This window comes from Carex rostrata, chromosome 1, assembly GCF_964058835.1.
Source record: "Carex rostrata chromosome 1, lpCarRost1.2, whole genome shotgun sequence".
Taxonomy (NCBI): Eukaryota; Viridiplantae; Streptophyta; class Magnoliopsida; order Poales; family Cyperaceae; genus Carex; species Carex rostrata.
In genome coordinates, this window is record NC_135918.1 from 4,023,319 (window position 1) to 4,050,676 (window position 27,358).

General features: G+C 33.1%; 3 protein-coding genes across 7 annotated transcripts; all 3 read left to right on the forward strand.

Annotated features, from left to right (window-relative positions):
* Positions 1-6,467: 6,467 nt before the first annotated feature.
* On the forward strand, positions 6,468-9,464 carry LOC144552876 (2-oxoglutarate (2OG) and Fe(II)-dependent oxygenase superfamily protein). The gene is made up of 3 exons (XM_078300904.1): positions 6,468-6,647; positions 6,862-7,097; positions 8,620-9,464. Exons 1-3 carry the CDS (start codon positions 6,546-6,548, stop codon positions 9,221-9,223), a joined length of 942 nt encoding a protein of 313 aa, XP_078157030.1. The 5' UTR covers positions 6,468-6,545; the 3' UTR covers positions 9,224-9,464.
* Positions 9,465-12,861: 3,397 nt separating this feature from the next.
* Positions 12,862-16,829, forward strand: SRT2 (sirtuin 2). Of its 5 annotated transcripts, none has more exons than XM_078300863.1 (11): positions 12,862-12,997; positions 13,133-13,175; positions 13,251-13,452; positions 13,580-13,645; positions 13,744-13,789; positions 13,873-14,033; positions 14,310-14,439; positions 15,008-15,169; positions 16,035-16,162; positions 16,283-16,382; positions 16,478-16,829. In XM_078300863.1, exons 1-11 carry the CDS (start codon positions 12,959-12,961, stop codon positions 16,529-16,531), a joined length of 1,131 nt encoding a protein of 376 aa, XP_078156989.1. In that variant the 5' UTR covers positions 12,862-12,958; the 3' UTR covers positions 16,532-16,829. The 5 variants fall into 5 exon arrangements, with proteins under 5 accessions (XP_078156989.1, XP_078156995.1, XP_078157011.1 ...); XM_078300869.1 differs by having other exon boundaries at positions 12,870-12,997; positions 13,127-13,175; XM_078300885.1 differs by having other exon boundaries at positions 12,878-12,997; positions 13,603-13,645.
* Positions 16,830-22,020: 5,191 nt separating this feature from the next.
* On the forward strand, positions 22,021-27,060 carry ARC5 (P-loop containing nucleoside triphosphate hydrolases superfamily protein). Its single transcript, XM_078300926.1, has 16 exons — positions 22,021-22,480; positions 22,769-22,933; positions 23,071-23,193; positions 23,569-23,790; positions 23,877-24,010; positions 24,101-24,257; positions 24,347-24,395; positions 24,509-24,591; positions 24,682-24,839; positions 24,948-25,008; positions 25,115-25,177; positions 25,409-25,509; positions 25,625-25,682; positions 25,773-26,078; positions 26,494-26,658; positions 26,763-27,060. Exons 1-16 carry the CDS (start codon positions 22,112-22,114, stop codon positions 26,859-26,861), a joined length of 2,313 nt encoding a protein of 770 aa, XP_078157052.1. The 5' UTR covers positions 22,021-22,111; the 3' UTR covers positions 26,862-27,060.
* The last annotated feature ends 298 nt before the right edge of the window (positions 27,061-27,358 follow it).

Here is a 27,358-nt window from a genome sequence, read left to right on the forward strand (position 1 = left end):
CAAGGGGCCCAGTGATACTATAACTCGTATAGAGATACGAGGGACAATAGTACTTTTGGTAAACCATCACTTCCTCAGCTAAGTTATGTATACCGAAGAGCTACCGTTATAACTGCTTTTTACAGACAGCGTTAGATAACAATCACACATACACATCTCTTAGTAGGAAAGATGAATACCTCATATTTTAAAACTTAACACTGAATGAAAACATTAATGACACGAACACAATTCTATTTAATGTTTTATTCGGAGTCTGTCAAATACCATGTTCCTAAAATATGTATCTATATGATTAAAATGATATCTGTTGTCAAATGGTTTGTAAAACTTAACCATCTTTTAATCCACATACTAACATTGTAATGGTTAATTAGTGTTCCTGCTAATTACCTCGGTTAGAGACTTTTAAGAATATATATCATCTATATTATGAAGTTTCACAATTTCAATTATTGACTCGAAATGATTCATAAATGCAATAATACTTAAGGCAACAAAATGTCAGTTTATTAATCATTCAATTCATGAACAAAGCTTCATATGATAATTTATTGTATTATTGACTTCTAGATTATTACAAACTAACATTAATATGATTAACTAGGTCAAAGAATTATGTCATGTCAGCGATTAGTCAATAATGACTTACTAAAAATATTCTATCTAAATTAATGTTAATATTTTATTCCAAAATTAGTAGTCCTCTTCTTTATGTTTGTGTTATCTGGTGTAGGAGAGCTGATTTTTTTTTTTAAAAAACAAAATGAGGTTGATCAAGCTACTCAACTATTTATTATCTATAAAAAAAAATTATCTTAATTTCAAACTTGCAACTTCTCATACGGATAACATTGTCTTTAATTTAACCACTACACCAAAACTAGTTCTCTAAGATTAGAGTTAAATGATTTTTTGAAGGTAAAAAAATAAGATATATGCAATAATATTCTATAAAAGTACTTAACTGTTTTTGTACAAAAGATAAATTATAAAGAGTACATAATTTAGTGACTAATTGATAATACTAGGACTTGCACTTCGCTGGATAAAGATGAAATTTATTGATGAGACATTGTGATTTAATCTTGTAAATACATATTACATATCGATATCATACATTATTTTTTTTAGAACATAAAAATTAAAATTATATAAAAAAATTGTACTAGCATTAATTAGTTTCTCTTTGACCGTCTGGTCAATACTAAATGAAATAACTTCCTAGTAACGTCATTACGTCAAACTGAAAAAAGTACAAATTTCTTTCAACGAAATCTGAAAGATCAATGCAAAACTTTTGGTCCATTGACACGTTGATACATAACAACTTTACTTGACTATTTAAAATTCTCAAGTCCAAAGATTAATCAAGTATATATGTAGAAAATTCAAGCATGAAAAATTGCTGCAACAATCAGGCAAAAGAAAAATATGTTTGAAACAAACAAATAGAGAAAACATGAGGTATGACCTCCGTTTTTACTGTCAAAAGAGAAATCACCTGACCGCGGGGTTAGATCCGAACCGTTCGTTATACCTCAGCACGATCTTAAAATGGTTCATTCCGCATGATCAAATGCGGCCTTGATACTGGCAACTGCGGAGATGGCGTAATTTCACCAATAACCCACTTCATGTTTTTGTTTTTCTATCCGCCATTCTTTGGACATCACGTGCAGAAAAACGGAAACAAATCTGCTGGGATTTCAGCAACCTGAATTTCTCATTTCAACGGTCTATATATTTCAATATATATTTTGAGATTTGTTCATAAAAACTTTTTTCTTTGAAATTTGTGTATACAAAATTTAGACGGCTAAATTTAGTATTTCAGGGTCCTGAAATCCTTTTGGATTTCAGCAGATTTGATTCCCAGAAAAACAGCAAAAGTCCGGAATTAGTATCCTCTGAGATATCTCAAACTTTGCGTGACTTTATGGAAAATCCCAACCGTTTAAATACGTACTACACGAATCTCAAAGCACACATAATACTGACCCCTACATCACCCCCGAATAGGCACCGGACACGTTGGTCACGCAAAAGTTGAGATATCTCAGAGGATACGCACTCAAAAGTCCGGGGGAAAAGTTCGACGCATCTGACATGCAGATCAAATAGCTATGAACGAATCTTGACAAAAAAAAAAAACTAATGCATCAACCAAGTTTTATCATGCTATTTTACAATGTATCCGTTATCTTTGTTTTGACAACTTTAGTGGTAATTTTTAAATTATATCAAAAAAAATTATAAAACATATATATAACTTTTTTTTTTTTTTTTTAAATTGCTTGGTAGTGGCTACCAAGTTTACAATAAATAAATTTGTTTACAACATCATTGTTCAACCTCTCAAAACTAAGAACTCACTAAATAAAAAGAAACTCAATACTGCAACCTATTCTTTCTTTCAAGGCATCGAATCCACAGTTCTGTTTCCGCATGAATTGTTCTCGCTAGCAACCAAGGGGGCATTCTTTTGCTTCTGAAAATGAATTCATTTCGCTGCTTCCAAATTGCCCATAATACCCCCATAAATCTCGTGGCCCATACTCTTTTCTTTTCATGCATGCCTGATTTGTAGCGGCTCCATGATTTTTTCCATGTCATATGTATTGTGTCTGCTCTAACTAGCAACCCTCCCATGCAACTCCACACTTGAGCAGCATAGTGACAATGGAAAAAAAAATATGCAAAACAGATTCTAATGGGCATGTAGAGCACATAGCGCAATCCCCCACACACCTTATTCCTCTTATCAACATATTACCATGAGTTAATAACCTGTTGTTCAACAAGAGGAATGTAAAAATCTGAACCTTTGTTGGTGCATACCTCCGCCAAATTTCCATACACTGCCATTTCACCTTTGTTGGTGCATAGCTCCGCCATATATAACTTGTTATTTTATTTGTATATTAGATGTGTATATTCATGTAATTAAAGTATTATCCAATTGTTCCATCAAATGTAGCTAAATTTGAACTGTTACAGATTTCATGTCATTTGATGAAAGATAAAACTTGACTAAAGTTTATCATTTTTTCATTTATATTATATAAATAAAGTATAAAACTTGACTAAAGTTTATCATTTTTTCATTTATATTATATAAATAAAGTATAAAACTTGACTAAAGTATATCATTTTTCCATGCCATTTGATGAAAGATAAAACTAGACTAAAGTTTATCATTTTTTCATTTATATAAAACTTGACAAAATACATTTTACTTGTTGAATTTGAAAAGTATAAATTATTTTTGAGAATTGTTAATGCTATTAAACTAATTCGTTGTAAATGCATCTCCGCTATTTATTAATTAGTTGCGGTCATTTCATACGAGGTGGAATGAGGATAAATGATATTTTAAGATTTTCCGAGATAAAAGTATACATGAAAAGGAAAATCAATAAAGACAAGTTCAATTTTAAAAATATGATAATTATTAGTAAAAAAAAGTTGCACGCAAATTTGGTAATATATAAAGAGTAAAGCTAGCGTGTGACATGCTCACCAAGAAAGTTTGGTGAGCATAACTCCAAAAGTATATCGGATCGACGTTAAATGCCAAATCCAAACCGTTGAAATCCATGTACTTCATGAGTGATGCATATATATGCAAAATTTTGAAAGTTTCGAGTTTATTTGCTACACGGTCAAGTGGTCAAAGAAATGAACATTTTATTATAAGTTATTTTATATATTCAATTTTTATTATTTCTTTGACCACTTGACCGTGTAGCAAATAAACTCGAAACTTTCAAAATTTTGCATGTATATGCATCACTCATGAAGTACATGGATTTCAACGGTTTGGATTTGGCATTTAACGTCGATCCGATATACTTTTGGAGTTATGCTCACCAAACTTTCTTGGTGAGCATGTCACACGCTAGCTTTACTCATATATAAATACTTTTAAAATGTTAAAACTCTGTAAAATAGAGAACACTGTAATTGATTGTACGGAAATTTCTTTCCAACAGTACAAAAGAGTTCTAAACTTTGTAGCATTTTAAAAATTGTATGACACTTTAGACACATCAAACACATTTTTATATGAGAGAGAAACAATAATATATGAATCTTGATCGTTTCGATCAATAAATAAGATAATAAGAGAATATAAAATAGTTAATAGTGGGTTAACGTGGCATGACTAATATATTTGAAGCCCAATCATTTTATGGGTTGAAAATTTCTGAACTATCTATCTAGAAGACTATCTGTAATTGATACTCCATAAATAGTGTTAAGCCTCCAAAATTAATTTATAGTGATGTCACATCATCCATATTTTCAACCACCCAATTCAATTATCTCACTTCATTTTTTAATTAAATGACTCTTGTATCAAAATTTTCTCTCCTTAATTTTAACCGGATGACTCTTGGATCATATTTATCTCTCCTCGTTTTAAATGTATATGTTTGATGTACATAATGTGCAACATATGTTTTTGTATATCTTAGTTAAATTATTACGTGGTTAATCATGTTGTTTATCAATAAATATATTTTTAATATTTTAAAAAATATTTATTTGTGCTTAACTGAGTGAAATTTTTTTTATTAAAATTATTTATTTTTAAAATCTATATCTTAGTTAAACCGGCGTACCATAAACATCTCTCATTGATCGGAAGAAATTATGAACATGACAAAAATTTAAGTTAAATTTTTTTTTTATATATTTGTGTATATGATTTCTTATATAATATAGAGTAAAATGTCACAGATACTGTAAATCAGCCTCTATTTTTAAGATAGAATTTTACATGATTAACTCTAATATATATTTAACTCTCATAATTTGAAAGTCGTACTCCGATTATGAAACTTTTTTTTTTTTGCGTTTGATTATGTACAAATTTTTCTGTGCATATATAGTTCAGACGATATATCTCCCAGGTTATATATGTTTGTTGTGAGATATGTAGCTTACCCTCCCCTCCACTTACTAATTGAAGTATATATTCCAATTATGGGTTAGCAAGATGGGAGAACATGAAACCAGACTAGATTTTTTGATTGGTAAATGGCCCATAAGTGAAGCAAAATCTAAGAAGATATGCACAGACGACGAAAATTAACTAATTAATGTCAATTGTCAACCATCCCTCGCCGGGCTTCAGGTGTCCCTATATGCACCGGCAAGGCGGCAACAAAGACTAATCTCTCCTACTCTAATCTTAGTCAAATAACCACTTTAGTTATAATATATATATAATATGTGCGCCGTTAGGTACATATTATTGTGAAAATGCTACGAGGCAATAGTTTTTGACCCACTTCATGAATTTCATGTAAATGTTTTGAACTATCGCAAAGTATTATCAAAATTAGGGGTTTTCATCTGATTCTGTTTATTTGATTTTTAACTGAATTTACCAATAACGGTTGGAGTAAATGATTGCAGTTGGAGCAAATGATTCGGTTTTTCAGTTTAAAGGGCTGGAACACATTTTTCAATTACTTTGGTTTTTTATATTTTGTTCGATTTAGTCTTTCTTATTTCGGTTCAACTAAACAAATTGAAATTTACTTTTGTTTTTGGTTCAATTGTTATTCGGTTGACAACTTCAAATTTGGTTGATTTGATTAGATTTTTTTTAGACCGAATATAATTTTGGTTTGACTTTTGTAATTTGGTATCAACCGAACTGACCATTTAAACATATTAGCTAAAAATAGAGAATATTTATTACTTATTATTATTATTATTATTATTATTATTATTATTATTATTATTATTATTATTATAATGATGATGATGATGATGATGATGAGGCATGTTACGGTGTTTTGTGAAGAAAAACCTATGTTTTACTTTTTGTCTATATATATTTTGCGATTTCAAAGTTTAAGCAGTCGATCCAAATCGTGCAACATGTTCTCCATATTAAAATGTGCTTGGAGACCAATTTTTACAATTTTTTGAAAATATTTTACTATTTTTTGAGAATTTTTGAAAAATCACTGTTTTTTTTTTTAAATTGTGAACCATAAAAACAGTGATTTTAAAAAAAAAATGATCTCCAAACACATTTTAATATAAAGATAATGCTGAACAATTAGAATTTTAAAATCTCAAAATACGGACATCAAGTAAAACATGGACACATTTTGATAGTTTCATTTGACATTTGCAATATGCTGAGAAGAATTTGGCGCGTAACAATTTACCTCTTATACTTGAACCCCGCGCATTAATTAAACCTCTCCCGCATTCCTACATTGACCTGGAAAATAAAAATAAAATAAAAAAGCTGCTTCTCTCTTATTTAAAAATCTACGATGCACCGTCCATAATAGTGATTGTCTGATATATACTCTGATGAACAGTTTCGTATTGTTGAGTTAATTCCCTCTGAATAAAATATATTTGGTGCCAATCTTGTGCATTATAAAAAGGGTGCCTTCCTCAACTCCATCATTCATTCATTGAAGAGAGAATTATTTACTTGAAAAAGAAAATTGAGCTTACTCTCTCTCCCCTCCTCTCTGTCTCTTTGTTTCAAATTCCTTGTGCAATTAATGGCGATTCCAGTTATAGATTTTTCAAAATTAGAAGGCAAAGAGAGGTCAGATGCCTTGGCTCAGATTGCAAACAGTTGTGAAGACTGGGGATTCTTTCAGGTATACCAAATATACCATATGTTGTTTTTCATAGCATCATAAAATCAATGTAAATTACTAAATTATCATTCTATTGAGTGCATCGATCAATCGTCATAGTAGTATCTTTTTCATTCACTACATATGCTAGACAACAGTACCGATTATATAGTCTGGTTATCAGCCAATCAATAATAATCTGCTATATTTCTAATTTAAAAAAAAATGTCTGTAGTTGGTGAATCATGGGATTCCAGTGGAGCTGCTCGAGCGGGTGAAGAAGGTAACATCGGAGTGCTACAAGCTGAGAGAAGAAGGCTTCAAGAACTCTGAGCCTGTTAAGAGGATGAACAAGCTCCTTGAGGAAGAAGGTGTGGGGTCCACTGCTCAGCGACTGAATGACGTCGATTGGGAGGATGTATTTGCTCTGCAAGACGACAGTCGCTGGCCTTCCAACCCTCCTGAGTTCAAGTAAGACACCCTCTTACACTTTTTTTTGTTAATTTCAAAATAAAGAGACTCTGTTAATCTGGATCCATTTCATTTTAAATGCTTCTTGTAAAATTCAAATTAACATGCTTCTCTCTGTTATGAATACATTGTGTTAGATTGGGTTGGAGGTATTTTATATATTGGGAGCTATGATATCCATAGCAAAATATCTAATATCTCTGTCTTCCTTCCCTATTAAAATGTTCTTCGAGAAAATCGAAGTATATAGTTTGCTTGTGTATGGACACACCTCGACTTGATAACCAAAATCTTGGTCAAGGTCGACCTCTAATTACGTATTTTAATTTATAGCACAGTTGGATAATCCACACTAGGAGACTTGTATTTGTTTCATACCATTTATTGGAAGTCAAAGAAATATTGTTTTTTATGAATTAAAATAGGAGCAAGCAAGGGTCTTGCGTCTTGTATTATATTGATATGATATAATTCTGTTGGAGCTTCTACTACGTGATGATATCATGGTTTTTATGCTTTCCAAGAATATTTGGGAAATTATTGAGATGTTATAGAAATGAATTATTATCTTCAGAGGTCAGAAATGAGCAAAGATGAAAGCGAAAGTTCCGTTTCAATAATTAGAGTACCATTTCTTTTTCCAGACGGTAGATATAAATATAATATTATCTCCGGTATATTTGTTAGTTCCGATTACCTTTTTTTTTTTATTTGAGGTAAAAGTAAGAGTCTAGGCCCTTATTTTATTTATTAAATTATCAAATGAAGTTCTTACAATAGTGTAAATTAAATTAAAAATAAAAGTTTTTTATATGAAGAAAAAAATTTCATTTTTAAGAGGTTTGGAAAGCATGTAAAAAACAAATTCACTCAGCCAAATACAGCTGCGTTTTTAGATTTCTTTGAAAATTCTTCTCTACCGCTCCCTCCAAATTACAAAAGCATGAAAAGAGCACAATTTGCTGAGCCTTCCTTATCTTCCATTAATTTATCCTGCAAATTTTCGTGTACGGTTCCGATTATCTTTTGATCTTGCTTCAATTTTTCTTCAGAAATAATTAAAGTTATTTTCTTTTTACTTTGGCATTCAGGAATTGATGGAACGAAATGAAAATGAGAAACTTTGCTTTAAAGTATGTATATATTTAGTGGACTGAGTCAAAGATATGCTAATTAGCTTGCATTCATTAAAGTATGCAGCGCATTGATCTTGTGTTAGTATTATATATCTCATTCAATACAATTCTGTAGTATATCATCTCAAATGAAGATTTTAAATATGCCTTCCACAAAGTTTTTGTGAGTAATTAAGATGACGCAAAAAAGAAATAATACATCAGAACCTGTCAAATTACCGTTGAACCTTCATTTCAAACAGAGATTTTGACTGTGTTTTCAAACAATTTCTCTCCCAAAATAACAAAAATATATTTCCAACGAGCTACTTAATTTGAGAATTTTCTATTGAACAAAAGTGCTTAGTTCAATTCTGATGCATCAATTTACCCACAAATTAATGTAGGGAGACAATGATGGAGTTCCGGAGAGAAATCAAGAAACTCGCTGAAAAGATGCTTGAAATTATGGAAGAAAACCTCGGCTTTGAAAAGGGCCACATAAAAAAAGCATTCACTTGTGATGGCGAAAACGAACCCTTCTTCGGCACCAAAGTGAGCCACTACCCACCATGCCCCCGTCCTGATCTCGTGCCTGGTTTGCGGGCCCACACCGATGCTGGGGGTGTCATCCTCCTTTTCCAAGATGACAAGGTTGATGGTTTACAGGTACTCAAAGATGACGTCTGGATCGATGTTCAACCTCTAGCCAATGCTATAGTGATAAACACTGGTGATCAGATAGAGGTCGTGAGTAATGGAAAGTATAAGAGTGCCTGGCACCGAATTCTGGCGAAACACGATGGTAACCGCCGTTCAATTGCTTCATTTTACAATCCATGTTTCAGGGCCGTCATAGGTCCCGGGCCAACTTTAGAAACCGAAGGTGAGATGTACCCAAAATTTGTCTTTGGAGATTACATGAGTGTGTACCAGAAGGAGAAGTTTGAAGCCAAGGAACCGAGATTCGCGAAAGCAGTTAAAGTGGTTAAAGCAGTTAAAGCGGAGTGAAGCATGGTTACGGTGATTTACATGTATAATAATGCATTCGTCGATATTGATTATGCTTGCGGTGAGTATACACGCGCAGGCCATATATACGTATAGCATGTTAGTTTGGTTTTGTTAAGTTTATTTGTGTTTTTGTTAAGTTTGAAAGTTTGGTTTTAGTTTCTGACTTGATGTCTGTCATGCTCTCATACATAGTTTTGGGGAAGAAGCATTCGGCAATTACGCTTTAATTTCCATAAAATTGTTGGAAATTAGAAGGTCTTTTAGTGTCCTTGTAATTGACTGTATCCTTGTATAATAGTTGGGATTGTGTAATATGAAAAGCTTGGTGTGAATTTTATTTGGATTCAGCGTGCTTAAATATTGTACATTTTTTTTTCCACAGCTTCTCTCATTATTGTAACATTTCATGCATGAAGAATTGGTTAATTTTGTTTATCTAACAATTTTGAAATACAGTGCTTGCGTTCTGCTATTATTTATTCACACCATATTAATATTGTAAAATACTTATGTCACCAAAGTAATTTACAAGGTTTTTGAAAAGTAAATCAACTCCTCAATTAGATGGTCATAGAAAGTCAAAATTATTTTAAAAAATATATATATTTAGAAATTAATCAATTTCTTACTTGTATAAGTTTTTTAATCCAGTTAATGTAACCAAAACAATCTAATAAAATTTGGAAGCGTCTCTGGAGAGGATTATATTATCCACCACTGCATTTTTTTTTTCTTTTGAAGGAAGTAAAATTTTATTTTATTCATTCATTTCACCATACAACACGTCCAGAATTTTGTCCGCCTAAACTTCAGACTACGAGAAATCCAAAATTGGAAACAGTTGCCAGAGTTCAGGCCTAGAAAACTTTTAACCCCAAATGTAAGCCTTATAAACCCAATATTACCTCTGACTCTTTTTCTTCGGGGAGTGCTATATTGAGAGCAACAATTCAGATTTTGAGAGCTAAGAAAATATTTTGTTTTTAAATACCTGTTTTACCCCTGCTTTCTAAATGGATCCCTTGATTAATGAATTGCTGGATGAAACTCAAATTAAACTCACTTGTTACTTCTCTCTATCTTCGTCAATTTTTCTCTCCCACTCCGGTACAGTACCAATGGAGAAGGTTGAAAGCTCCATACCATTGCCCTCCTGGAACCTGCAGATTGTGCTCTCTTCGTGCTTCTCCATTTTTATCCCTACTTCTGTAATCGCAACCATTAACGTATTTGCATCTGTACCGCCGACCGCCCTTGCGCCCTCTTCCATCGCTCTATACGAATCGATTTGAGTTTTCAATTATTGTTGGTCTAAGCTCTATTACATTATGCCAATTTCTTTCAATTAGAATTCTGGTACATACTGGCTTGTGTTGATTTTTTTATCTTTTGTTTTTACAAATTTTTATCTAATTTTCTGATTTTTTTATATATATCCAAAAAATAAATAAATTTTAAAAAAATAACCAACTAGCTGTTGAAATTGCAAAACTACCCAAACCGGTTAACCAGTAACCGGACTCAAATCAAATTTCCGGTCCTCCATTTCCCGGACTCGTTGAAATAGTCTGGTTAACCATTAACCGGAAATTTGATTTGAGTCCGGTTATTGGTTAACCGGATTTGTGCATTTTTTGTTTGTTTGTTTTGAAAATAGAATTTTTTTTTTATTTTTTGTATTAAAATATTAGAAATGTTGAATATATTTCTTTGAAAATAGATGAAATACAATATAATTTGATTTATTAGAAAGACTGCAACAAATAACCCAGATCAATATTTTTCAGGCCGGATTTTTCGCGGTTGTAAGAAAAATTAATATATTTCTTTATGTGCTATTGGAAAAAAATTAAAATGCTTAGATTCTGAGTTATTGATCCCGGTTCAAAAGTCACTTCTAGGTAATCTAGAAAATATTGTGATCCATCTAGTACATTTAATTAATAAAAAGTTGTTTCTATTTTGAGAATTCTTTTTGAAAAATAATTATTAAATAAATTAAAGTTTTTGTTTTTTTTCAAAAATAGATACAACTTTTTATTAATTAAATGTACTAGATGGATCACAATATTTTCTAGATTACCTAGAAGTGACTTTTGAACCGGGATCAATAACTCAAAATCTAAACATTTTTATTTTTTTTTTCAATAACACATAAAGAAATATATTAATTTTTCTTACAGCCGTGAAAAATCCGGCTTGAAAAATATTGATCCGGGTTATTTGTTGCAGTCTTTCTAATAAATCAAATTATATTGTATTCCATCTATTTTCAAAGAAATATATTCATCATTTCTAATATTTTAATACAAAAAAAATTCGAAATTTCTGTTTAAAAAAAAAAAACTTTCCGTTTAGTGATTAACCGGTTTAAAATAAATAAATAACTTTCCAGTTAGTGATTAACCTGTTATATTTCTTGAGTTCGGTTATTGGATAACCGAACATTTATCCCAAATCCGGTTATTAGATAACTGGTTTGGGTAAATTTCGAATTTCAGTCGGGATCTAGATATTTTTTAAAATTTTATTTATTTTTTGGATATAAATAAAAAATCGGCTAATTTTAGATTATTTTAGATGTGCCGTATTTTGTTATTCTTTTTTAATTGTCAATTTTTCTCCATGAATACCATCCTTTCATCTTGATTGATATATTGAATTGATAATTTTGATATGTGTCTTGTATAATTTTTGTATGGTTAATGTTCTCATTTTGCGGGTATGATGTCAGATCGATGATGAAATCTTGATACTGGCTCAATGATGGGTCAGCTAGCAGGTTTCCAGTATTTGATTAGAATCCATACTTAAAGTTTATTGAATAAGTAATTTTGGATTTAGATTGTTAGTTGATGGAAAGTTACTGTGTAATTGGTCAATGGCTTATGCTGAATAAAAAAAAAAAAATACAACACTGTAGCTTACCTTCTAACCTTTTGCTTGAGAATTCATGGATAATAATCGAGTTTTTTTTTTTAATCAGCTTCTCTTGATTGAGCTTGCTCGAGTATAAAACTTCGACGGATATGAGAATCGCACAATTTAATTTCATACTAAGTATCCCACTGATTGATTCTATGATCTGATTTATCTTCATTTTTGGGTACAAAATGATTTCATATTAAAAGAAATTTGGACAAAAAAGATACAAGAATCGAATAGAATTTTTGAAACATCACAGAAGGAAAGATTTGATGTTTTAGAATCACGGAATGGAAGGAAGGATTTTTATTTTTTTGAACGAAGAAACTTTCCTTCATTGGTGCTATTATTAATCGGTTGAGGAGAGAATAGATCCATTAATCAAACGATCCGTTTAAAGAGCAGGGGTAAAATAAATATTTAGAAATAAAATATTCTCTTAGCTCTCAAAATCTAAATTGTTGCCCTCAGTATAGCGCTCCCCTTTTTTCTCTTTAATTTTCTTGTTTGCGCGAAAATAAAATGCATCTCCCCCAGAATCCTGATCCATATTCTCTTAACAGAATGTCTCTTATTATATCTACACCGTCCGATCAGAATCTGGGCCAATCCGGCCTGAGGTGTAAATGTGTAATGCCCGGCTTCCCTTTAATATCGTGTGGGTTATGATCGAAACAGAAATATGCTGTTACCTGAGGTGATATGAATTCGAGAATCCTGCGGTTGATAAACCCGCAACGACTGTCTCCGTTAATTGAGCTTAATCGAGTCCTCGCTGCCGCTCTCCGCCTCATCTCCTCTCCTCCCATGGCGTCTTTCATGCACGCCTCTCGCCCTTCTTCCACTGTAAGATCTCGAATAATTTATTTTTCTCTACTTTTCGGGGCCTCATTCCAATTTATTTTTCGCTTTAAATTGCTCGAAAATAAGTTGTTAAGTTTTGCTTCTTATTTCGAGAACATAATTTTGTTCAAGCTTTAGATCATGAGAAGAGTGAAGGAAGCTATTCAAGCGGCGCCCAAAGGTAAGTTTAATATACATATTTTTACTAAAAACTCTTCTTGCAGTTGTGTTAATTTAATTATTATAACCGCCTCAGGTGTTCTGCCAGAGATACATGCTAGAAGAATGAGCTTAATAGATGGATTAACTTGCAATAGTAGAGTAATTAGTGTGCCTTTTAGATACTCTTTTCGGCATGCTTTGGTGAAATGCAACCATTCTGTGGCCCGGACCGTGCCTTATTCAGATCCCCCTTCTTCCAAGGATGTAAACCAACTGCATGAATTTATTGGTCGAAGGTGAGAATTTTGAATTAAAACTGAAGTATGATTACAAGTTTACTCGCATTTTCTCTATATATATGTTTTACTGTTAAGGATCTTATGCTCAGTTATTTCACATCTCATTATTGATTAATTACCTCAGTCACAAGCTCATGGTCTTGACAGGAGCTGGAATTAGCACAGAGTCTGGCATCCCCGACTACAGAAGGTACTATAAATTACATAGATATATAATCAAAAGCATTTTGAAATCTTCTGAATCTTTTGTTGGTGGAATTAACTCGGGCTTCCCTTTCATGATGGCAGTCCGAATGGTGCTTACAGTACTGGATTTAAACCGATCACTCACCAGGTATTACTGCAAAATCTCCCTCTTCATGATGTTTGTAAAAAAAATCTATATACAGAAGTTAATATTCGTTCCTAAATGAACAGCAATTTGAAAGGTCAAGTCATTTTCGCCGGAGATATTGGGCCAGGAGCTATGCCGGGTGGAAAAAGTTTATTCGATCACAGCCCAATACTGCCCACTATGCCTTGGCATCTTTAGAAAGAGTTGGCCGCATAAATTTTATGGTTACTCAAAATGTTGATAGGTGATTGATCCTCACTCTTATGTTATTATGTGATTACTTTAGTACATTAGTTATTTGCAAAATTTGCAATCGAAAAGAATAGGAATCAGAATAGTACATTGTTGCAATGCTGCTTGTATTATGATATTATAATAATGGAAAATGGTACAGTTCTCATTGATCAAAATAAATGAATAAGGTTTGTTGAAATTGCCTGGAGTTTTAGGATTTTTTTTTCCCTCTTGTTTTGGTGGTGCTACGCATAAATTTTAACATTGCATATTTGTTTGCTTCAAGGCTGCATCATCGTGCAGGGAGCAATCCACTTGAGTTGCATGGTACTGTATATACAGTTATTTGTTTAGATTGTGGCGCTTCCATTAGCAGGGAGTTATTTCAAGAACAAATCAAGGCTGCCAATCCAAAGGTACTCTTAAGTATTGGTGTTATTATTATGCTAGAGGATGTTTTTGCCACATATGTTATTGGTGCTGACAAATACAAAGTATGCGCTGTTATGGTGATAGCCTGTGCCAGTCTTATATTAACAGCAAAAGCTCCCAGATTAATATCCTTATTTTTATTATTATTCTTTCTTGCACAAAATAATAATTCCTAAACAATAAAATAAAACTAATAAAACATGAGATATCAGAAAATAGCTTTGGTCCCAAAAATTATCACCAAAAAAATATGGTACACAATTTCGACAGACCTCCTTTACGCCATACTTTAGAGATTTATCTAAACACTTTTAACTTGTTAATACATTTTGCTTAGTAGCTGAACTATTTGTATACAGAGGCTAAATTGTCCCTTGTTTTTGAGAAATGTATGATTTCAATATCTGGGCAATGTGCACCACATATCTAGTCTATGGAAACATAGTAAGTAAGACAAAACTGTTACCAGTGTTCCTTTAATGAGCTATATGAAAGAGCTGATTCTGTGATACACTATTTCACATCTGACTGTATCTTGCAAGAAATATATAGTGGGCTACAGACATAGAGAAACTGGAAAGTAGGCCCACAGGATCAGATGAAAACCTTGGCGTACAGAGGCCAGATGCTGATGTGGAGATCGATAAGAAGTTCTGGGAGGAGGAATTTGACATTCCTGATTGCCAAGATTGTGGTGGAATCCTCAAACCTGATGTAAATATTAAATTAGTCATTTGAATGTTTTTTTATAAGAAAAAACATAAAGAGTAAATTACACAAGAGAAGGGATATTTTGACAATCAAATTAATTTAAAACCATGACAATTGCTGTCATAATTCATCCTAATTGAAAGCCAAAATGAGAGACGGGTTCTTTATCATTTAGATAGACCATGCGTCATTTTGTGTTATTTGAGATCATTTTGGTCACCAATCAAGTGCTGATAAAACATAATTATTAGTTTTTCAATTCTCTCATTGGATGACCAATCAGTTTTTAAATTGCACCAAACTTGATACATGTCCTTTCTAAATCATAGAGAACATATCTACAATCTGAATATTTTTAATTTGGTAATGTTTGGATGGTTTGGTTCCCAATCAACTATTCCAATATTCATATGGTCGGTTGTGTTCCTGAATTCTGTCTTCTAGTCATGAAATTTAAGTTCCTAATTTTGATCCAAGAACTTTCCAGTTTTTGCCATTTTGGTCACAATGCCACCATTGTTCTTCATTGAAAAATTGGACAATCAGTGGAAATGCAGAATGGGTTCTTATGCTGAGATGCCTTTTCATACCCACTCTGACTACAATTTTAATCCATTATTTGACTGAAAATTTAAAAATGGTGACAGGGACTAACTGGTGAAGATTTAAATGTCTAAGGACCCGATAGTTTAGAATGCTCACCAAACCAGGCCATTGGGCTAAGTTTTCTTGATGGATTGATGTAACATCCTTCACCAGCATAAAAATAATAATGGAATCCTGTTTACCAGCACCAAATTGCAAAAATTGAGTTCATATCATCATATGCATTGCACAATATAATTTTGTTTTGTTTTATCTGGTAAAGGTGGTTTTCTTTGGTGACAATGTACCGAAAGAAAGAGCTGACAAGGTCATGAAAGGTGCAAGGGAATGTGATGCTTTTTTGGTACTTGGTTCATCTCTCATGACGATGTCTGCTTTCAGGCTTGCCAGGTAGGCATCACATTTTCTGTATGTAACATGCGGGTGGTTTGAAATTTGGATGTTTTTTTCCAGCCAGCTTATAATTTCATTTATTTAATTCTTTATGATGTTTAAACTTATAATTGGTAGAGCTGCACATGAAGCCAACACTCCTATAGCTATTGTTAGCATCGGTGATACACGAGCTGATGATTTGGCCTCACTTAAAATAAATGCACGATGTGGAGAGGTTTGTTATTGTTCTTTGTTTCTTTTTCTATGAATTCGTTCTTTGCAGTTAAAATTATATTTAGGCCTATTTGGCTCTCTGTTCCTTCAATTCAGATATTGCCCAGATTGCTGGATGTAGGAAGTCTTGCAGTTCCCAGTATCAATTGAAAAGTAATCTACATTTTTTTTTCCTTTCTCTTTTTATATTTTGGTTGTTGAGGGTTCTTCAGAAAAGAGGAATAATAAACAGTTGGAAGTTTGTTTCTCGATCATGAGAAGCCATTATGGGTTCAAAGTTCCAGCTTATGTGGATAATTACACATGCTAGTTATTTAGAATTAAATACAAGTCGACTGTAAATTACTATTTGGGGACTAATTTATTAATTTGTTTGAATTAAATTTGAAAATGTTCCTGGAACTTTATTTCTAGCAAGTCATTAATATATTTTGTTCCATCTTCCTAATCTTTGGCCCTGTATGAATTGGAATCTCTTATTAGTTATTTCAGTGCTCTACTGCTCTGTAATTAGATATAGAAACAACGAAATTTGATAATTCCAGGTTCCACCAGTTGTGTGATGTCAAGGCTGAAGAGTGGTTATTTTCCTTTCAATTGTACCTGCATGGGTGCTCATTTCAACAATGATCATATCAATCATGACACAAGAATAGAGACTATTCTAAAATAGTAGCTATTCGGAATAGCAATGTGCATTTAAACAACATTTTTGGTTTTCGGAATAGCTAGAATACTTGTTATTCTCTATTCCTTGAGGGAGAGGTGTATTAAACAGACGAAAAAGTTTGAAGCTGTACCAACGACCAAGCGAATTCATATCTTCTGCATTAACTCAAATTTCGAGTTAAAATGTGGACCGTCCGATTGAGATCTGTACTAATATTAAAGGGCCCCGTGCGTTATAGGCTTGGGTCGGATTGGTCAGAATTCTGATCGTACGGTTCAGAAATTAACTCAAACGGTACGTTAATGCAGAGGATACGTGTCCCGACCAAGCCGTATGCCTTGGTTTGCTGTTATTGTTTCTTAACAGCGGTCTATTCTAGGAAACAGAGATCGTTGTTATCCATTTCTACTTTTTGAATTTTTTGAATTCCTTGTATTTTTTTCCCCCAAATTTTATTGCAAGTACCAATCAATCAGCAATAGGAATCAATTTGAATCAACATTGAAGTTCATGATTATGAAGATATACATCAAAATTTACCAAAATGGATTATATGTTACTTGCAGACTTTTTCTGAAAATTTTATCCGTTTAAGTTCAGTTATATCGGTAAAATCAATCCATCATTACCGCATATCATTTCATTCAAAAAATATTTGATTGATCAATATTCTTTTCTTTTTTTTGAGTCAAGACTATCAGTAACTAGCCTTCCGCTTCTGCAACTTCCAACGAAGATATTTACTGCAAAATAACAAAGTAAATAATGTGAATAATAATGTTTGAAATAGCATTTTTTTTATGTGGTCCAAATAATTAGAAAAAAGTAACTAATAAGTCCGAACTGAAAAATTAATAGTGTTTTTTTAGCTGCAGTTGCGAAAGAAATTTCTTTTGTTGCCTTATTTACAAAGCTACTTGTAATAAAGAGGTACCAGTTCGGCTGTGACATCTCCTTCATCCAATTTATCGACCATCTGCCTGAAAAGAAAAGAAAATCTCCTCATAACAATTGGCACTATCTTTTCCATGCTGAACTTCCGAAGAAATGTTGATTCAACATGCTAAAAAAGCTAATTTGAAAAGTTTTAGAAAGAGACTTGACCTTCAAATTTTTTCTTAAAGAATAAACAGTAGTCGAAAGATTGCATAAATCCTCCATATTATGATTATGTTACAAAAAACTTAACAACATGAATAATAAAGAAAAGCAATAATAAAACATTTAACGTAAATGATGAAACAACATGAATAATAAATGTCATGATTCATTAATTATTACATTGTTTTATTATTTATTTCGATTTTTATTATCCATTTTGATTGTTTTGTTGTATTATTCATGTCAATTACTTTATACTTAAAATGCATGCTTTATTATTCATATTAAATGCCTCTGTCAAAAGTTCATTTGAGCTTTGTTAGGAAATTATTATTTATTATTGGGTAAATTTCGATGGAGGTCACTAAACTTTGTCCTTTGTCACTCAAGTTTAATTTGTCTCTTCATAACTACTGAATTTTTTATTTGTCCCAATCACGTCACCATATAGTAGATTGGGAGAAAGAAAAATTGGAGGAGACAAAGAGATGGAAATAACTAAGCGGGTCTAAGAGGGAGATTAGGGAAGGAATCCATTAATCAAGTGACGAACTCGAGCATCGGACACCCCATCTTCCCGGAGTTCAGCCTCTTCCCGAGTGGGAGAGGGTTCGAAAGCGGAAGAACCCTGACAGAGAGATTAACGGAGAATAACTATGCCAATTATACCCTTCAAAAATCAATGACTGACAAAATTTTAGCTGAAATTCGGTATCCACAGAAGCATCACTCTCATAATAATTCTTCAACATTCGTAAACCGTGAAAATTTTGCACTAATCAATTGGATTTTGCATCAAGCTGCACTAAAGCACCATGAAATCAATTTAATTAACATGAAATTTATTAATAATCTCAAAATACAGCTCATTAGTGTGATATGAAGGAACCACCAGGTCTTACAAAATATTCTAAACTAAATTTTCATATTTCCCTAACAATTCAATAATTTCGAACTTTTTGATTAAATTAATGTTGATAAAGATAGTACAAAACTGCAACAAGTATCATCAAGGATGGTAGAAACAACTAAACAATTTAAATACAACATTAATCCTTTGACTTAATTTGATTTTAGGATGTATTAAGCGATTAACAGACACATTTCGTACCATCAAAATATGAAAACTCTCAAGAAAAGATGGAACTTATGAGAGTTAGAGAGAGTGAAAATATAATCAGAGATTGACATACTTTTGGAAGAATGCCCATCTTAACAAGGTTGTGGGCAATTAACAACCAACATAAGGAAATTTACTAACTGTGGGTTCTGATATTCATACAACATAAATTGTTATCGAAAATCAGTTTTTGATCAAGTGATAAAGACAATATCTCTATATGGAAGATCATAAGTTTGAAACTCAGATATTATGTCCTATATAGATTTATGTCATCTTCGTGATCAATTTAGAAAACAATACTGTAAGAACACTTGCATTACAAAAACAAAAACAAAACGAAAACTCAAAATTGTGCTAAAGCTAGCACAAACTCGGCAGTAACCATAGGGCGTCAGGTGATTTCAGGACCAGCACTTCTATAATTCCATGTTCCATGTTTAATACCAAGCTGCGCTGGAGGTGAGTAAAATCCGGAGACCAAAAAACATTCTTCACTTTAGTATAAAACATGAGAAATATTTGTAAAAATTAAAATATTTCTGAACTAATTAATTATGATAGATTAGTTTTAATGTATTTATTTTTCGTTCACTTTATCTAGTATTAATTAATATTTTATATTGTTAATATATTAAATAATTATTTTAATAAGATTATATAATTAGTATCTTTTTATTAATAATTATTATTAATTTATAATTATATAATTAGTATTTTATTATTAATATATAATTAAAATTTTATATTATTAATATATTAAATAAATTTTATAATAATATATAATATATTACAGTTATTATTAATATATTAATATTATGAGGAGGGTTCAAATGCACCCAAATTTCTGTGCACTCAAATGTACCCTATCTTTCACATCTTTTTTTCCGTTTTCAAAGTCCAAATAGTCAATCTCAACCGTTAGATGCGATCTATATATTAAGATGTACTTGGAGACCAAATTTTACATTTTTTGGAATTTTTTTACTATTTATTAAACCACTTTGAAAATCGCTGATCCAATGGTCCAGAAAATGTAAAATCAGCGATTTTCAAAGTGGCTTAATAAATAGTAAAAAAATGTAAAATTTGGTCTCCAAGCACATCTTAATATATAGATCGCATCTAATATTTCGGATTGACTATTCGGACTTTGAAAACGGAGAACAAGGATTTGAAAGATAGGGTGCATTTGGGTGCACAAAAATTTGGGTGCATTTGAACCCTCCTCTAATATTATATAATTAGTATCTTATTATAAATAATTAACCAATTTAGACTTTCAAAACTTTAGTCCTCCACCAACTCTAACCAAACAAAAAATAGTTTAAACTATGATTTAACTTTAGACCTCAACCAAACACATGAATAATTTAGACCAACATAAATTGGAATAATCAATTTAGGCCTTCTTAACTTTAGGCCACAACCAAACATGGGGAGAGAGAAAACTCGATTTGGATCACCCCAGGTACCTGACTCAAGCAAATTACAAACGTAAGATCCAGTTTAGTTCTTTTAACTTGGTATGAATCTCTAAACGGACCTCATATAATTGGTATAGGCACTGGATTGATTTGGCCCGGCTAGAATTAATGTAGACCGTCCGTTTTTAATTAGCTTGAGTCAGGTACCTGCTGACTGAGTGCGTATCCTCTGAGATATCTCATATTTTGCGTGACCGACGTGTGCGGTGACGGTGACGTAGAGAGCCAGTATTATTGAATTTTTTTTTATAAACCATAAATAATTAAATCAAATTTACGAAACTAATATGATTTTTTTTTTTTTTTTTTTGAAAAATCATGAGGACCGAACGGTCCATTCAGTTTCTAAAATTATCTTTTTCCCAGACCGAATAAGCCACAGACAATCTATTTTTACTTCAGATCGAACGGTGAATTCGGTCTCCATAATTTTTTAGCCCAAAAGTCTCCATAGTAGCCAGGCCTTAAATAGAAAGAAGGTACTAGTTTATATGTTCTTGCTATGACACCAACTGGTGTTGCCATTCTTGATGCAATTTATACTTTTGAAATTAAATGAATGATCGGAAGTTTAAACAATATATATCATGTAGTTGCACTAGTATTTTACTATGTTATTTGTCCATATTTTATTATTTATCATTAATATTTGTATATGTTATTATATATTGTTAAGTAAGAATTAATCCCTGCTTCAACTATAAAAATTAGGTCATTGATATTTTCCAATTATAAACATATGAGCCCTCAAAGTAGAAGAACAACAGAAAACCCGGATTAGGTGACAGATGGAGTGATGGTGAGTAAAGTTTAATATAATATTATAAAATGATAAAAAAAAGGGAAGAGCATGAACATGGGAGCGAAACGTGGCAGCAAACCATAGTGTGGGGACTATCGACGTTCGAATATTTATAAAATTCCATTACACCGTCGGCCAGAACTTGAAAAAAACTGAAAAAAAAATGAGGTCTGAAAAAAAGACAATTCTGAAAATCGAATGGGCGTTCAGTTCTTATGATTTAAAAAAAAAACAATTATATTAATTTCGTAAATTTGATTTAATTATTTATGGTTTACAAAAAAAATTCAGTATTATTTGAGCTTTGACATTTGCGCAGAACGTATTGCAACGGTTGAGATTTTCCAAAAAATCACGCAAATATGAGATATATCAGAGGATGCGAATTCCTACTCAGTCAGTAGTACTGACTATAGTTTTGCCTTATTGGGGTTTGGCCGTTTGCCCGTTTGGGACCACTAAGCTGACAAGTGACAAGTGACGGACAAAACCCTTGCAGTAGGAGATAACACTTGGGCAAATCCCAAGCATTTCAATTTTCAAAGTCCAAATGGTTATTAAGAATTTGGACGAAGAACAGCAACTGGACTCATCCAGTACTTCTCGCGTCCTTGGATGGGAAACAGGTTGGCGACTGTACGAGGCGTACAACGAGCTGGCCGCTGCCGCTGGAGGATTCGAAGGGAAGGTGGAGGCGCCGGCGGTTGTGGTAGTGGGGCAACAAACAGATGGTAAAAGCGCACTTGTCGAGGCGCTCATGGGGTTTCAGTTTAACCATGTGGGAGGTGGGACCAAGACACGTCGACCAGTAGAGCTTCGTCTAAGGTACAATCCAGACTGTACGGAGACGCCGTATTGTCGGCTTGTGTCCGATTCTGAGCCGGGGATATCGATACCAATGCCTCTAGCTGATATTCAGGTGAGGTTTGGTTTAGTTCTGTGTTGTTTGATCTTTGAAGAGCTGTGCGACAGTGAGAACGTGAGATGGTTTTGTGTGCTTGATAAATGCCTGATGGGTAGTGCAGTATTGCTTCCTACAGTTGGTGGTGGTGCGTGACAGATGCTTGATGGAATGCCAGCTTTGTCAGTGCTGGTTATGCTGATGCATGAATTCTATGAATCATGTGGAATTGGAGTTTCTTGTTTAATAAATGCAATTTGATTTTCTTGTTTAATAGTTGCAATTGAAGTTTCAAATTGTATGCAGGCTTACATAGAAGCTGAGAATATGAGGCTGGAGAGTGACCCTTGTCAATTCTCTGACAAAGAAATTGTAATAAGCATAGAATACAAGTACTGTCCCAATCTTACCATTATCGACACGCCTGGCCTTATCATCCCTGCTCCTGGCCGTAGAAACCAGGTTTTACAGGTACATACTGTTTATTCTTATGCTGCAAATGCAAAAACTTGTGTGTGCAGTTGTCCAATTGCAATATTTTTTTTTATCTATGTTTTAACTATGCCACAAATTTCCTAGTAAAACCTGAAAGTAAGACTATTTCTCAGAGTCAAGCCCGAGCTGTAGAGGCCCTTGTGCGGACTAAGATGCAACACAGAGAATTCATTATATTATGTCTAGAAGATTGTAGTGATTGGATTAATGCCACTACAAGGAGAGTAGTGATGCAGGTGTGTGACCATATTTTTTCATGTTAGCATACTTATTTTGCAGTAGATTGAACAGTACAAACCTGTTGTGGTTTTGCAGAATGTACTTTTACATGAACTTTTCACTGAAGCAGCAACTCCTGAGAAAAGATATTGGTGATTGCTACCACTTACTATGTTGTAAGGGGTTTGGTTGGCCTGTCTGACTAGTGTTTGTTATTATTTGATATCTACTGGATTATTTTGTGTTTGATTACTAAGCTGAGGGTGAGAGGATGAATTGGATCAAAATAGAGGCCAGTAAGATGAGTTTTAGTAGTTATGATTGGTAAAGAGAAAAATGGTGTTGACATTGTAATATTGTCCGGAGCTAATTCTTTTTAACATTTTGTGCAGATTGACCCGGAGCTCTCTAGAACTGTGCTAGTCTCCACAAAGCTTGACACGAAAATTCCCCAATTTGCTCGAGCGTCAGATGTGGAAGTGTTTCTAAGGCCTCCAGCTTCTGTTCTCGATGGATGTCTCTTGGGTGATTCACCTTTCTTTACTTCTGTACCATCTGGGCGAGTTGGTTCAGGCCATGAAGCCATCTTCAGATCAAATGAAGAATTTAAAAAGGTACACAACTACTTTCAGTGAAATTCATTGTCTGTTATAAAGTATTTTTTGTTTTCACGATTTCTTACGATTTTCACATGGTACAGGCTGTCTCATTGAGAGAGATTGAAGATGTTGCACTGTTAGAGGACAAATTAGGAAGGTCATTGTCAAAGGAAGAAAGGAGTAGAATAGGAGTTAGTAGACTTAGGTTATTTTTGGAGGAGCTGCTCCAGAAAAGGTGTCAATGAACTACTTTTGTTAAATGCTCCTTTTCATTGTCTTTTTTTTCATAGCTAAGAATACATTTTATTCTACTTAATTAATGCAGGTACATAGAGAGTGTTCCTTTGATTGTCCCTCTCCTTGATAAGGAACATCGTAGCGTAATAAGGAAGCTACGGGACATCAATCAAGAAATTAGCAGTTTAAATGAAGTGAAGTTAAAGGAGAAAGCTCGTGCTTTTCATGATTCCTTTCTTACAAAGGTAACTAATTTCCTCTTGGCAATGTTTTCTGTTACATGTCCTTTTCGTAAATAAAAACATAATAATGCATTTTTTATAAAAATTTGCAGATGTCTTTGCTACTGAAAGGCACAGTTGTAGCTCCTCCTGATAAATTTGGTCAGAGATATTGTTCTTTCTTTCTTACAATATATTTATATCGTACACTATGACATTGGTTAAAAATAGTTTTAATTTCAGTTATGTAGTATTAAACACTTCTCACATAGCAGGGGAAACATTACAAGATGAGAGGATCAATGGAGGAACATTTACTGGATCTGACAGCTTCCAGCTTCCAAACAAGATGATGCCTGTAAGTTGGCCCATAGGGAAGTAAACATCAACATAAGCTTACTCCTAGTAGATAAACTCACATGCCATTTGGTGATTGTATTGGGTTCAGAATGCTGGAATGCGACTCTATGGTGGTGCGCAATATCACCGTGCAATGGCTGAGTTTCGTCTTGTAGTGGGAGGGATGAAATGCCCTCCAATTACCAGGGAGGAAATTGTAAATGCATCTGGGGTTGAAGATATCCATGACGGCACCAACTATTCTAGGTGCTACCCCCCTCCCTCTAAAAAGATAAGAAGAAAAAATATATAAAAAAATATATTTATCTCAAAATGCTGTGACTATATGTATCCTTTTGTCGTCCTCTGTCATAGGAGTGCCTGTGTAATTGCTGTCTCCAAAGCACGTGAAACATTTGAGCCGTTTCTTGATCAGGTTAGAATATCATATTGCAAATAAACAGTAATTGATGGATCAAATATCTCATATAAGTTGGTATTCCCTTTAAACTAACCAAAAAGCTCTGATTTGCTTGCTATAGTTGGGCTTTAGGCTCTTGTACATATTAAAGAGGCTGCTCCCTATATCAGTTTATTTACTTCAGGTAAATCTGCTGATTTCTTCTTTTTCTTTGACTCTAATTATTCAACTGTCCTGTAGAGTTTATGTACCAGAATGCACCTATCCCGTTGAGATTTTCCAAAAGAGTGGAAGTCCATAGCATGCCAACAGATTTATACTGGTTATCAAATTTAATGGTGTGGTGGTGTGGTGTACCTGACTGCCTTTACACGGATCTAGATTTTTGTGTAGTAATATAGTGACGTTATGACAGAAAGATGGTGAGCATCTAAGCGGGCATGACGTGTTTCTAAAGAGGATGGAGGTGGCCTTCACCAATTTTGCTGAATCTACTGAGCATGCATGCCGTGCAAAGTAATTGTCATTTCTAATTCATATAACTAGTCAACAACTATTCCTTGATGTAATTACTGCTGCATTTTTTTTTTTAATTTGTATATCTTAGTATAAAGTTGCTTTTAAATAACAGATGCATGGAAGATTTGGAAAGCACCACACGATATGTCACATGGTCCCTTCATAACAAGGTTCAAACATTTTAGATTTCTATTCTCATGACATTTAGGTTTAAAATTCTGTTCTTCTAAAAATTTCGTCCTTCAATAATGTCTGTTCAGAATCGTGCTGGGTTAAGGCATTTCCTTGATTCATTTGCTGGAGCCGATCACTCCACTCCTGCCCCTGTAACCCGTAATACCCAAACAACCACTTTGCCTGATTCAAAATGCAACAATACAACAATAGTTGACTCGTCTTCTTCAGGCCAAAATCAAACTGTAACAGAGATGAGACTAGTTGATCTATTAGATAGCACGCTGTGGAACAGAAAGCTGGCCCCCTCATCAGAACGGCTTGTCTGTGCCTTGGTGCATCAGATTTTTCACGGGATCAAAGAACATTTTCTTGTTTCTACTGAACTAAAGGTGGATTTTCCTTATCAATTTTTTTACCTAATTATTTTATGGACTAATAAATGTGGCAAAATTGACAAAAATGAATGTTCTTGTTACAAAGAGAATAGAACTTTCTTTTTATGAATGCCTACATCCACTGGCATGCAACTTGGGTTTTAGTGCCTTCTTTTTGGAAATTAGGATTATTTTAATAAAAAGTAAAATTGAGCTCATTAGGCAAATCCTCCCTGAAAGGCCCCAACCACGCATTAATCAACAAAGCAAAACAGGAAAAAAAAAATCTATTCTATAGTACGGAACAGAAACCTTCATCCTATTTCCTTTTTTGTTTAATTATTTTTTTTCTGGTGAACTAAAACTGATATGGTTCTTAACTTCTTATAAAGTAAAAAATAATTTGTACTTATTTTTTTAATTTTTGCAGTTCAATTGTTTCCTGCTAATGCCAGTAGTTGATAAACTCCCAGCACTTCTGAAAGAAGATCTCGAGTCAGTCTTTTTAGATGATTTGGATAACATATTTAATATCAGTCAACTTAAGCACTCACTTGGCCAAAGAAAGAGAGACATGGAAATTGAGTTGAAGCGGGTATGCTCTATATTAATAATTATATAGTCTTTAATTGGCGCCCTGTTGTACTGATCTTTGCTATAAACAAACATCAGTTTCTAAAGTTTGTATTCTATCTTCAGGTTCAGCGTCTAAAGGAGAAATTTAGAGAGATAAATGAGAAATTGAATTCTTACAACATCCAACCAAAATGGGCCTCTGCTGTGCCTGTGAGTACCTGAGAAGGGGAGAGCATCTTGCTTTACCTGCTATTGTAGCTTTAGACTCATCAGTTATCATATTTTGAGTGCACTTCCAGTAGTTCTGTTTATTTTCTCTTTCAGGATTTTATTTGTTGCTATGGAGATCATTGGTAGATTAGTTTTTCTTATTTCTCTTTACTGTTCATATTAAGTTCCTTGATGTTGCCCAGTTTACCCATAATTTTTTATATTTCCTTTTATTTCAGAGATGGATCCCTTGTCTCTTTGGTTTGGGTATCATATATTATCAATTGTTCTCTTCTCCTTTTTCCAACGTTAAATAAAAAGGAAGGAATAAAGAACGAAGTCACGTAGTCATATTCTTTGCTGAAAAGTGATTTATTAGTTTCCTCGTATTATGTTCCAGAAGTATTTATTGGAAGATGCATCGAGCTAATTTATCTTACCTGTGTGGCAGGACTTACAGTGAGATAGTGGCAGACCGGCAATTGCTCGTTTTCACCAGACTAGAAGAG

Coding starts and splice junctions, on each gene's coding strand:
- LOC144552876 (XM_078300904.1), top strand. CDS start 6,546: ATGGCGATTCCAGTTATAGATTTTTCAAAATTAGAAGGCAAAGAGAGG. Junction 6,648..6,861: donor AAGACTGGGGATTCTTTCAG/GTATACCAAATA, acceptor AAATGTCTGTAG/TTGGTGAATCATGGGATTCC. Junction 7,098..8,619: donor TCCAACCCTCCTGAGTTCAA/GTAAGACACCCT, acceptor AAATTAATGTAG/GGAGACAATGATGGAGTTCC.
- SRT2 (XM_078300863.1), top strand. CDS start 12,959: ATGGCGTCTTTCATGCACGCCTCTCGCCCTTCTTCCACT. Junction 12,998..13,132: donor CCTCTCGCCCTTCTTCCACT/GTAAGATCTCGA, acceptor TTCAAGCTTTAG/ATCATGAGAAGAGTGAAGGA. Junction 14,440..15,007: donor TCAAGGCTGCCAATCCAAAG/GTACTCTTAAGT, acceptor AGAAATATATAG/TGGGCTACAGACATAGAGAA.
- ARC5 (XM_078300926.1), top strand. CDS start 22,112: ATGGTTATTAAGAATTTGGACGAAGAACAGCAACTGGACTCATCCAGT. Junction 23,194..23,568: donor CAAGGAGAGTAGTGATGCAG/GTGTGTGACCAT, acceptor CATTTTGTGCAG/ATTGACCCGGAGCTCTCTAG. Junction 24,011..24,100: donor GAGGAGCTGCTCCAGAAAAG/GTGTCAATGAAC, acceptor TAATTAATGCAG/GTACATAGAGAGTGTTCCTT.